The sequence below is a fragment of the Amblyomma maculatum genome, chromosome 8, assembly GCF_055883805.1.
Source record: "Amblyomma maculatum isolate TAMU_Amacu chromosome 8, ASM5588380v1, whole genome shotgun sequence".
Lineage (NCBI taxonomy): Eukaryota > Metazoa > Arthropoda > Arachnida > Ixodida > Ixodidae > Amblyomma > Amblyomma maculatum.
In genome coordinates this window covers 8676548-8690097 of record NC_139351.1, presented here as the reverse complement: position 1 = coordinate 8690097, position 13550 = coordinate 8676548, and the positions used below count along the sequence as shown (strand labels likewise).

The window sequence follows — 13550 nt, the reverse complement described above, 5'->3', positions numbered from 1 at the left end:
AATCGGCAATGCGAAAAGTAAAGACGCAGTATACTGTACTAATGGGCGACTTCAATGCCAAGGTAGGGAAAAAACAGGCAGGAGACAAGGCAGTAGGTGACTATGGCATTGATTCTAGTAATAGCAGGGGGGAGTTACTAGTTGAGTTTGCAGAGCGCAATAACTTACGAATCATGAATACCTTCTTCAGCAAACGGAAGAACCGGAAATGGACATGGAAAAGTCCTAACGGAGAGACGAAAAATGAAATCGACTTCATAATGTGTTGCGATGCAGTGACCACAGGATGATGAGGTCTCGATTAAGCCTAAATCTGAAGAAGGAACGCAACAGATAAGTAAGAAAGAAACCCATCAACGAATTAGCGGTGAGCGGGAGGGCAGAAGAGTTCAGGATCTCGCTACAGAATAGGTTTTCAGCTCTAACTGAGGATGGCGACATTACCCTAGAGGCAAGGAACACTAATTTCAGAGATATCATTACTGAGTACGCGGTAGAAGTAGGCGGTAGGATAGTTAGAGAGGATACCGGTAAGCTGTGTAAGGAGACGAAAGATTTTATTAAGAAACGCCAAAGTATGAAAGCTTCCAATCCAACAGACCGGATCGAATTGGCCGAGATATCAAAGCTAATCAATAAGCGCAAGGTGGCCGATATAAGGAAGTATAACATGCAGAAAATTGAGCATGCTGTAAAGAACGGGGGAAGCCTTAAAGCGGTAGAGAAGAAATTGGGCATTGGCAAAAACCAGATGTATGCGATAAGGGACAAGGCGGGCAACGTCATCACTAATATGGAAAAGATAGTCAAAGTAGCCGAGGAGTTCTATACAGATCTGTACAGTAGCCAAAGTAGTCAGGACCGTAATGAGATTGACGGTAGGGAAAAACAGTCAGACGTTCCACCAGTGACGAAGGACGAGGTCAAGAAAGCACTAGAAACTATGAAAAGAGGGAAATCAGCTGGAGAGGATCAGATAACTACAGATTTGCTGAAGGACGGGGGGGATATCGTGCTAGAAAAACTGGCCACCATGTATACGCAGTGCCCGGTGTCATCGACGGTACCGGAACCATGGAAGAATGCAAACATTATCCTCATTCACAAGAAAGGGGACTCTAAGGACCTTAAAAATTACAGACCAATCAGCTTACTGTCTGTTGCGTATAAGGTATTTACTAAGGTAATCGCTAATAGAATCAGGAGAACCTTAGACTGCAGTCAAGCAAAGGATCAAGCAGGTTTTCAGAAACGGTACTCTACTATCGCTCATATCCATTCCATCAATCAGGTGATAAAAAAATGCGCGGAATATAACCAGCCCTTATACATAGCTTTTATTGATTACGAAAAAGCATTTGACTCAGTTGAAACCTCGGCGGTGATGCAGGCATTGCGAAATCAGGGGGTTGGCGAGCCGTACGTGAAAGTGCTGGAAGACATATATAGTGGCTGCACAGCAACCATAGTTCTGCATAAAGAAAGTAACAAAATTTCCATAAAGAAAGGTGTTAGGCAAGGAGATACAATCTCCCCAGTACTATTCACAGCTTGTTTAGAGGAAGTATTCAGAGACTTGGAATGGGAGCAGTTAGGGATAAGGGTAGATGGAGAATACCTCAGTAATCTGCGATTTGCTGATGACATTGCCTTGCTAAGCAACTCGGGGGATGAACTGCAAATAATGATTGATGACCTAGACAGGAAAAGTAGAAAGGTAGGCTTGAAAATCAATATGCAGAAGACTAAGGTAATGTTCAACAGCCTCGGGAAGGAACAGCAGTTTACATTAGGTTGCGAAATACTGGAAGTAGTAGGCGAATATGTCTACTTAGGACAGGTAGTAACCGCAGATCCGGACCATGAAAAGAAAATAACAAGAAGATTAAGATTGGGATGGAGCGCATTTGGCAAGCACTCGCAGATTATGACTAGCAGCTTACCGGTATCGCTCCAGAGGAAAGTATACAACAGTTGCATCTTGCCTGTACTCACCTATGGGGCTGAAGCGTGGAGGCTAACCAAGAGAGTTCTACTTAAGTTGAGGACAACCCAGAGGGCTATGGAACGAAAAATGGTAGGCGTAACATTAAGAGATAGAAAGCGTGCAGAGTGGGTCAGAGAAATAACTCAAGTTACCGACATTCTAGTGGAAATGAAGAAGAAGAAATGGGTATGGGCAGGACATGTAGTGCGAAGAGAGGATAACCGATGGTCGCTGAGGGTAACAAACTGGTTAGATGTTACTGAATGCTTGATAACTATGCGTCTGAGACTGTAGCGCGCAAACGTGCAAGAATGTCGCACTCATTGCTCCTGTAAACGGAATTTAGCGCTGACTGGAACAGAGCATTCTCGCTCGCAATACTTTCGCAGTATAGAACATTTTCACGACTTCGTTTTTGTTTATTATGCACATTTTTGCGCGCATAGCTTTACCATTGTGACAGCATGTTTCATGATGTGTAAATTGAAAATTCTATGTCACGGTATCGATAAATTCTCCGAAACCGATCAAATAACACTATTTTGGACCTCGACGCCCTCAGATACACATTACAGCTTTCTACTGATGTGTTTGTTCTAGCAATGTAAATTAACTTCTCCAAATTATCCATCAATGTCATCGGCCGTGCTCATATGCAAAATAAAAAAGCAGGATCACTATATAGAGTTAACAACGTATTCATATACTGTAACGTAGCTTGGATGTGAGGAAAACAGCGAAGGGTTTTTTTAAAGATACACTTGGTTGTTTGCACAGGGGCCGACTTACGCGACTCGAGCTAAAAGTTTAGAGCGTGACGTCAAAATGACTACGCCGTGATGCCTCGGCAAAACGTCAACGCGTGACGAGAATCGAATCAACCAGTGATCACCAGGGTGCCACCCCGAGCCACTTATTTTGCAGGCAAGAGATTTATTCGCACGTCAAGGACCCGTTTGCTAACTTTGTTTTACATATAGTGTGTTAATAAATTACCTAAAGCTTTATTTTTTCAAGAAGCCGCATTTCAGGTTCAACATCATAAAAAAATCAAGAAGCAGCTACATTTTTGCAATTAAACGCTCTCGTGGATAACTTTTGTTGCCGTGAGGGCGCGCTGGCAGAGGTAAACAAACCATGTAAATGGCGACCTTCAGTCATAGAGTTTCTTACACTTACCTAGAGGGAAAGCTGTGCTGCCGTCTATGGAAGTTTCATGGGCCGGAGAGCTACGGAGTGCAGAACTACAACGTTTGGCAAAAACTAATGCAAAGATAAGCGTTGTTCTACCGTAAATAATGTCCTAAGATTGAATATGAGAGAAACAGCATGTCAGTGTGATATTTATCCAATATAAGCGATGGCTCTTTCTCCTATTGGCTTAGTTTTGAGCAGCACAAATACCAATATTTCGCACCTAATAGGCAAAATTTGAAACAGAAAAACGTTATAAAAATATTTATGGTTATGCAATCACTTAAGGAAGTTTTTAGTGGCATTTCGGGAAACAAAAACCATTTATTGGCGACGTCCGCTTTTGCGCCTTCGCTACTATGGCTTTCGCGGTCTATGTACGCACCTTCAGATGATGATGATGACGAAAAAGAAACATTGCAGTAACGCCACTCCACGTACCCGAGAAAAACCGACTGTCCCGCAACAAGTAGCACACCGGCCCATGATTCTTAGCGCACCCATGGTGGCTGAAGGGCAGCGCCCTCAGCTTTCCCTCTAGTTAGTGTAAGGAACTCTATGCCTTCAGTCAAACAGCTGTTTCCACGGCTAGTGCTGGCTTTTGAGCATCGTCTGAAGTCAAGGTACTGTATGAATGTCCTAAATGTGCGGAAACTTCATATCGAAAGTGGTGTAATCAGGGATTTGTTTATTTTACTTTAAGAAACAGAAACAAAAGAAAAATCGACCGCGGAGCACGCTCCGTTGGCCAAAATAAACGTTTATGTCCGCACAAAAGTCTCACACACAAATGCTTCAGTTAGAACGAACACGGGGAAAAGCAATGCGCTTGAGCGTACACTACGAACCTCGCTAGTTTTCATTCGTTTTGTACTGTATGTCGCCTACGCCTTTTGCTTGGGGTGCACTGCGGAGCCCAACCACACTAAGGCAGCGCCAACTTTGCAGCAGTTGAGTTGAGCCATTTGACGCACGCACTTGCTCACCGTCGGTAATGAGAGGACAACTGCCTGCGGAAACTTGAAAGACTCCGGAGGCTGTCATGGAGCACGCATGACAGCCTCACCAACAGAGCGGTCGACTGCGAGCTTCATCACAGTTCATCGGCGTATTCGTCACACCACCATTCCGCTTTCCTATTTTCTAGTCGAAATAGGCGTCGGAATAACTCTCCGAACAAGTAGAACGCATTCTCACACGCCGCCCTACGTCGTTGCTCGCGCTGGAGTAACCGCTTCAGCGCCGCAGCCACCACTCATACCACTCCACCGTGGACGCCGCCGCCATTTAGACCACCTCATCGCGCTCTACAAAAATAGTCTAAAATCACGAGCATAATTAGGTGCGTTACGTCATCTGTTTTTTCACCTCCGCGACGCAATCGCAGCATCGCGTGACGCAACTTTTCAAGATGGTGACGGCGACCAATAGGAGCGGGCGTTTTTTTGGAGCGCTCTCAGTTGTAGAGCGGTCAATAATATGGCCCCAGCGCCAGAAAAGAAACTCACACTCGGCAACGGCGATAGCAACAAAGTGCTTGGCACTCAAGAAAGCGCACGTAAATTACGGTAATAACCATACTTTTCTGACGGCATTTAAATGCCCCTTCGTCTAATTATCGACGCGCATGGAGCTTAACAGATTGAAACGACACTGGCTATGAGAGACGCCGTAGTGGATGGCTCCGGAAATTTGTTCTGCCTATAAGGGGGTTTTACATTATACCACTACCTTATACCTTTTAGTAGTCGAGCGCCATAACCACTGCACCACATCTGCGGGGCATGAGTTACGAAAACAAAAGCAAATAATAATAATAACAGTGTAAAGTAAGCAAGTAAAGTAAAAGTAAATTTGTAGGCATCAGCTAAGAGCAACGAAATGGGGGACGAGCTCATAACGGACGTCCGCTACGGAGCTCTCAATGCTTATGCATTGCCGCACCTAAGGAGCCCCCTGCCCCCACCTCCCTGTAAATCTTTTGCCAAGTAGTCGGCATTACCGGCTGTTTTATGCAATCTTTTGTCAATTTTATTTGCACCTGCTTCACCGTTGTTATTTTTCGTAAAAAAGTATTGTTGTAAGCCACTTCAAGCGTAATACATTTCTTTCTGCGCAGTGTTATGCAATGTATATTTTCTCCCGCTCCCTTCTGTAATGCCTTCCAGATCTGAGCTTATCAAAATAAATAAATATACGGTACTAATTTTCTGCCTTCTCTGGGTGGGCATTTAATATGCCCAGTTGATTTCAAGGCGTTGATTTTTACCCGAATGAAAAAAAATGTGGACGACATTTCAGAAACAATGAAGTATATCGCCATTTGTAGATGGACGAGACGGGGGATGTGCTTTTGTCAACGGTAAATACCCTTCGGACATTTTCGAAACTGCTGCAGGCATCAGTTTTGGGGCCTTTTCAAAGACGCAAATTTCCCATTCGCTTCGAATTCAAAGCAACGCGCGATGTCTATGGTGCCTAAATATTTCCTAGTAAAACACACGCTCGGGGAGTCAGATTAGAGATCACAGACTTCATTTTGGTGGATGGTGCGTATCAACACCTGTCGTAGTTCGACACCATACATAAAACAAGAAAGCGACAGCCTTTCGTCGTTGCTCCCAGGGTCGTAATGCCAGCCCACCACGCGACAAGCTCGCAACATCGTTTCGCAGAACTTAATGACTTCATGAAACCAAGCGCATTCCCACACTTCGACAAGGCGATCACAAAGCCGCCGCGAAGCGAAAACACTACAAAGCTTCCCTCAACACATCCCTTTCCACTCAGACGGCCGCCCGAGTCTTTGTCCGCAAAGCATGCCCCTCAATAAATTTCTAGGGCCTTTACCAGTCAATAGACGCCAGCGACGCCGTGCAGCCACTACCGGGCAGCGTACGTAACTCTCCCATAGTTACGGGGACGTTTCACGACCATAAAGTTGTATTGAAGGACTATGGTCATACGAAGTAGCATTGTTACGAAAGATGGTGCACTTCATTCCCACAGGCCACTTAAAATTTACCATTGAACTGAAAACTTAATACACACCACTGTACGCAAACCTCGTACAATGGTGTCAATGTAACGAAAGGCCTTTTTTCAGAGATACACAGCCTAAAATATTGTTTCTTTGTTGAGTAGCCAAGTGCCAGACGACAAGCTCAGAATCTGAAGCGTTAACCTTCTCTTCTCAATACAGCTGTTTAGCCGTGGCTGGACTCTCCTTCAGTGCATCCATGACAATTGTTGATACAGCCGCCTATTTCATCTCCGCCTTTTATACGCAATGCTGCTTATGCGATGCACGGTTCGGGTACGGTGGCTAGATGGGTAGGTGTGCCGACCGGCAGGGCACAAAGCGTAGTTCCGCGTGCCTCCGCTTCATGACGACGGAACTGGCGCTGCTGTTCTCCGCCCGGTGCTCACCGGCGGATCGTCTGCTACTTGTCGCAATCGCATCGCGCGTTTTGTTAACCTCATTTTTGTTTAAAGACATTACTTATTACTTGCGTTATCAGTCAAAATAGTAGCTGAAACTGAGACTTTTGCGGTCTGGCATTGAAACAATAAACAGACGACACTAGCTACCTGTTTTCTCGTTTGTTTGCTGTCTGTCATCGTCCACATGCAAGCGCCGTAGCGGAGCAGGCGCTGCGCTCTTTGTGAGAAGTGATCGGAATGAAGACCAAAAAGGACACAACTTGTTTCGCACCCTTCTGCAAATCCGGCTACAAGTCATCGAGAAAAGGACTGAAAGTCTCGCTGTTTTCGGCGCCGCGGGATCCCGAACTGTTCAAAAGGTGGGAGCTTGCTCTTCATCGTGCCGACAAGAGGTTCCAGCCACACTCCGTTGTGTGTGAGCGGCATTTTGACCAAGAGTGTATCGAACGGGATTACAAATATATGATAGAAGGCAACGTTGTTAGCCTCCCACGTTCTCACCCACGATTGACGAAAGATGCCGTGCCTTCTGCCCTGCCCGATGCTCCTGCTTACCTGTCAAGAAAGGTGACCGCGAAACGAAAGACGAAGAATTCCACAGGCTGCTGCCCAACCAAGGCTGCCAGAAATGACAGCCACGACCTTGAGACAGTGCCGGACGATCCAGTACCTTCAAGCTCCAGTGAAGGTATCTCTACGTCTGTAACCGAAGTGTCACCTCGTCCGGTTGACATTGACTTCACTACCTGCATGGTATCCCACAGCGGCTGGACACATCACTCTATTGAAGATTCTGGCGCCTCTGCGTTCCCGACTTGCAGAAAAAGCGGACAGAGCATCGTTCTGGTGAAAGTAATACTTGGAGCACTGTGCGTCAAAACGGCGAGCCACCGTGTCCGTGCAAGGCGCCGTAACACAGAAGCTGGATTTGGAAACTCGTGAACAGGTTGGGGACCTTTTGGCTGACGTGGATGCCATGATTCCATGTCTCATAAAATGCAATGACCAACTTGACACCGTCCTCGCGAAATCCAAGAATATAAGAATCCACGGAAACACAACATTCAGCTCCAAATGCGTCGGCATCGCCACAAGTCAAGGAGACTCCTTTTTGCATTGCCGATACGCAAAAAAGTTGCTCCTAAATCAGCTGTCGTACAAAAGAACAAAGGACCGGAGGTCGAGGGAGCGCGAAAAGAAGAGAAAGCTTGTAACCGCAAAGTTCAAGAGACTGAAGCGAAATATGTTTACTGTTGAGACAAAACTGGAAGAGATGAGGAGGAAGAACTCAAAACTAGAAAGCTGCGCGCTCATGTCAAGAATAGAAACTTTGCCAGTAAGACAACAGTCACTAGTCATGGCCTGTTTAAATGCTTCAAAGCGGAAAAGCACAATGGGTTTTAAGTACCAGCGCGAGTGGCTGCTCGAATGCTTGATAATGCGGATGAGGAGCAAACGGCTTTATGAGCACCTGCGCAAGGAGAAGATCATGCTGCTGCCCGGCAGAACGTGTCTCCAACGGTACCTGCGCGGATTTCGAAGCGGATTCGGCTTCAACAAACGGGTGTTTGCTGCCTTGAAGGAAAATTACATATGCATGACGGAGCAGCAACGTCATGGCGGCATTATGATGGATAAAATTAAACTTTCCGAGAACCTGACGGTCAGTCACTACGGGAAAGTGAACGGTTTGGTGGACCTCGAAAAATTTTAATCTAGCTCCAGCTCAGAATTGGCGGATCACGCCCTAGTTGTTCTCTTCCAACCATTCACGGGAAAGTGGCACCAGGTGCTTGGCGTTTTCGCCTCGAAGGGGAACGTGAAAGCTGATGTGCTAGCAAAAATTACGGTGGAGGGTGTGATAATGGCAGAAAACGCCTCACTTTTTGTGGATTTCATAACAACAGACGCTGCTAGCTGGAATCGTTCCATGTGGCGTATTTTTGGAATTTCTGGGAAAGCAGGACAAGTTGTCTGCAAGTCGCCGCACCCTGTGGACAAGAACCGCTCCTTGCACTTCGTCTCCGATTTTCCCCATTTGGTGAAGAATGTAAGAAACAGCTTGCTCCAGCACCCTTTAACAACTCCTCCGGGCGTGGCATCCATCAGTCACGTTGATGCCGCATGGCAGCTAGCCTTAAACTCGGCTCCCCTGCCTTTGTAATATGTTTACATCCCCTCCCTATTCCCGTAAGACAGCTTATTTGCAATAAACTCATTTGCACTTCGAAAAAAGTGAAGCGAGTCGCTTTCTGTCATGCGTAGCGACGGCCGGAGGAAACGGTCATGAACCGGGCTTTCGCTGGTGGCGCCACTGCGGCGTCATGAAGAAAAGGCACGCGTTACCCCCGCCGGTCGGCACACCTATCCATCTAGACACCGTAGTTCGGGTGATAGAGCGGCGTGCGGCGAGGCGACCACGAAGCGCACTGCGCACCTGTGGGGTCCCTCTGTGCACCGTGGTATTGGCGCATGCGCACAACAACTCATCTGCGTGACAGAGCGGACGCGCGGTCGCATCCGCGGTGAAGGCGAAGCGTACGTCACCCCTGCTGCTCCTCTCCGGTTTCCATGGTAACGGCGCATTCGCATAACTGGCCTCTCCCGGTCGTCGAAAAATGCTTGACTGGTAGTGCACTGCAGCTCTTCCTACAAACATCTACGCTTTTGTCCAGAGCTTGGCTGGTGACACCATCAACCAACTGTCATTTCAAGGAGTGGCGGCAATCTGGGCACTCTCGGTGACCATGAAAGGTCGCTTCACGATGCCCGCGACCACACGAGTGTCCTACGACTTCTTAGTAGACTGTGTGTCTAACCGAAGTGCCCCCTCTTTCGGCACTTATTATTCAGAGGTGAGCATCAACATTTTCTGCTTTTCTCGCCTAACGAATTGTGTTGATGTGCCTGTACTACTGTTTTCAGCTGTAAATGTGCATAAGCTGATCATAATCATGGCTTGAAGGTTCCACGCATACTTTTTTGCTGGGAATTCAGCAGAGACACTCGTGACTGCCTACGTGTACGATGAAAATATTGGGATGAAACGCGCTCGTCAAGTGATCACAGATAATGACTAGCATCTTAGATTAGTGCTCAAGAAGAAAGCATATAAAAGTTTCGTCTTACATGTATTTACCTACTGGACAGGCACGTGGAGGCTAATCAAGAGCGTTTTGCATAAGTTGAGGACAACGCAGAGAGCTATGTAACAGCAATGGTAGGTGTACCGTTAAGAGATAGGAAGCATGCCGAATGGGGAGCAAAAATAACTCGGGTTAATAACATTCCAGTCGAAATCAGAAAGACGAAATGGTCATGCTCAGGACATGTAGTGTGAAGAGAGGATAATCTATTATCGCTTGGGGTTAACAAATTGTATTGCAAAGGAAGAAAAGCCTGGAAGTGGGGAAGAGGGGAGAAAGCTAGGTGGTCGGATGAGGTTAAGAGGTTTTCTGGAGGAATGTGGATGCAGCTAGGACAGGTGCGGGTGAGGTGGAGGAGTATGGGTGAGGCCTTCTTTCGGAAGTGGGCACTATCCAGCTGGTGATAATGACGTGTACGATTGTGAATATGTCTCTCCTTTCATATGATTGGGTCATATCAGAATCAGCCTAGCGGGACCGTTGCTATCACGTTACCCCTAGGCCACTCAGGCACGTTGATACGCCTTTGCTAAAACAGGTAGGCTGATAGCCTATGCTATCGCGCCATACTCTTAAATGCGGAGCTTAATGGCCCTCATATTTGTTTGCGGTTGCGGTTACTCCCTTTTACATTCGTGGTCTTGGCAATCTAGCGCAATTCCTGAACGAATGTTTTTTCTCATATAGCGATGACGACAAAATTTATTCCAATTTTCTTGTCAGCCAAACCGGCATCATGGGTATCTAAATTGTGCCTTTTGAATGAAGAAAGATATATTTATAACTGAGAAGGTTAAATTTAAATCTTCACCTTCTTTTCGGACTTTTATCTTAAATTCGCCTGATCGATACCGAAATGTTTCTTGCACAGCATTGAAATACTAGCTGTGGAGTCGATAGCCTAAGTGATTTGTTTGTGAAAGAGCCTTAGCGTGAAATGCTTTCATATATGCAACAGTCTGATGGGGTGGACAACCCTAGTGTTTATCCTTATAGTTCGTAGATGCACTCTTTATGAAAGGAGCATGTTAGAATCGAAAAGGGTTGATTCCTGAGAGCAGAATAGATTGAGTTTCAATGCTTATAAAGTGTTCTGACCAATCATTCTTCAATACATTTGTGAGGGAAATAACGCTTTGCGCATTCCAGACTGCCTCATGAACGAAATAATATAAGAACACTGTTTTTTTCAAACGCATCCCAAGAAAGGGCAATGTAGCCAGTTTAGCTAGAGTTGTGCTGGTTCCCCTCTAGGTTTGGTTACACGTAAAATGACTACTGACGAAAGCATATAATTGAGCAGCCACAGGTGTGACTAACGTCGTAAACATGGCGTGCAAAATTCAGATGCAGTCGTTTCAGATCCCAGCGGTGGTTTCCAGCTGTGCGTTTTCTTTTACGTCTTAGTCAGTGACCTTTCAGCAATAAAATTTTATATTTTGTCGTCTCACTCTGTCACGCTTCTTATCCTCTGCCCATTTCCTAAGCTCATTGCCACTCAGGTTAAGCTGGCTACCCATCGCGATCAACTTTTCCAAATCCATACATTTATCTACGGAAACTCAGCAACTAAATAGAAGCTCGCCACAAAGAATCCCGTCAGGCACACTTAATTGTCACGCGCTCGGTAATCACCGGAGGTCATCACTGAGGCATGGCAAAAAGGGGGAGGGGGTCATTCGATGCCCGGCGTAGCCGGTAAGCAAACGTGGAGAATGAGACGGAAACGTGTTAATTTGAAACAAAACAAAGAAGACATTTATATTCTCAGAACGAGGAATTCGCAAAACATTTATTAGGCCGTAATTAACACGTGGAAATTGAAACGCAGACGTGTCAATTTGAAGCAACCAAAAAAAGGCGTTTGTAGGCTCATAACGAGGAATGCGCAAAACATTTAGCAGACCGCAATTAAAATTCTAAAAGGCAACAACACGAGTGAAGAAACAGTCGAATGAAATACTCCGAATTACGTATACAGAGTTAAATATGCTTTTACGGGATGGAAGTAACAACTCAAGTAACAAAAAGGGAAAGAAAGTTCAGAGTAGTGTAGAACATACAATTGACCGGGGAACGCGGCCGCAGTCCATCACTGGGACGACGTAAACGGGTGGCCCTCGAAGGCGATGATCCTTCCGGGGCGGCTTGTGGTCCGTAGATGTGGTGCCGGCGGCGGCGGCGGCGAATGGAGAACCACCAGGCAGTACGCGGCAGCTGTGGTTTCCTTCTCCAGGAACGAACTGGGCTGAGTGGCTTTGGGGCGTCAGTGGCTCCCTTTTAAACCTTTGTGGACGATGCCTTATGCGCAGGGTCGGAGTTCGAAACAAACCACACACTTAGAGAGCACAAAGTAGTTCACCCACAGAAGAAGGCTCACGTAGACAAACCACAATTTAGCACTGCATGGTCGCTATCTTAGGTTTGCAAAAAATAACGCACAACAAAAACAACAGTCACGTACGCCACATACTCGGTTCTTCTGGGGGTCACATTGCCAGGGAAAAATTGGCTGGGGCTTCTTAAGCAAAGGCTGGATATCTCGAAGCGAAAAGCTTCGGTGATACCTTCACTCCCACCTTCCTCACTTCTCTTACGGTGCGGTTAAGGTGTCTACAGAGCAAGTGTGACAGATACTGCGCCTTTCCCTTCCTGTGAAACAATTATTATTATTATTATTATTATTATTATTATTATTATTATTATTATTATTATTATTATTATTGTTATTATTATTATTATTATTATTATTATTATTATTATTATTATTATTATTATTATTATTATTATTATTATTATTATTATTATTATTATTATTATTATTATTATACTTACGGTTTAGCTTATGGTAATGCTTTACGATTTAGCCTGTGGTTATGCTTACAGATACACAAACGAAGGTCTATACTTTGGACGTAGTAGAGGTGACTGAGTGGGGAAAAAGTAAGACAAAGACTAAACAGGCAGCACCTACTCTCCTGCTCGAGCGTGAATAGAGTTGGAGCTAACAAAGGGAAGACAGTACTGTACTGAGGCAACGTGCACGCAGCGGGCCAATTTCCGCCTCTACCTTGAAACATTCGAGACTGTACCAGCCGTGGTTGCCCTCCAGGAGCCAGGCCTGGGAGCCACACTTTCAAATTACACGACGTTCCAACAGGATCCCGCGTCTTGTCTTCTCGTACACAAAGCATGCACAGCCAACTTAGTGGATCTCGATCTCCAACTAGATTATTCCTATGTAATGGTGACAATCCTACCACTCCGCCGCAGGGACCCGCCATTGCATGTAGTCAACGTGTACTGCCCTCCCAAACTCAAGCGAGTGACATTCGCGGACCTCTTCAGCTGCGCGCTAAGAGTAGAGTGTTGCGATCCCCTCCTGATCGTGGGCGACTTTAACGCTCCCAGTCAGCTGTAGGGGTATCGCAAGGAGGAGTCGCGCGGACGTAAGTTGGCGGAACTTGCGTCCACGTTGGGCCTCACCCTCCACACTGACCCGGTCTGCCCAACACGGTTAGGAAACTCCGTGACACGGGATACGTGTCCGGACTTAACCTTCACTCGCAACATAAGACACGCAGACTGGCTCAACACCGCGGAAACCCTCGGTAGTGACCACTGCATCTTTAACATTACAATACACACACGCCCGCTAGAACGTCCCACAACACAAGCCCGTATCCCAGATTGGACGAAATTCAGGCAAAAATTTTGACTCACTTGATAACACGCCCATTTCCGAGCAGGGCTACTCAGCATGGTCCCAACAGCTGCTG

The 13550-nt window shown here is 46.1% G+C and overlaps 1 protein-coding gene across 1 annotated transcript in view; it reads left to right on the top strand.

The window, feature by feature from the left end:
* The first annotated feature begins 9240 nt into the window (after positions 1-9240).
* Positions 9241-13550, top strand: part of LOC146180502 (uncharacterized) — a 31607-nt gene continuing 27297 nt past the window's right edge. The window contains exon 1 of the mRNA XM_084577798.1: positions 9241-9480. Within this exon, the coding sequence (XP_084433924.1) occupies positions 9373-9480 (108 nt within the window). The 5' untranslated portion in view covers positions 9241-9372. The remainder of the gene's footprint in view (positions 9481-13550) is intronic.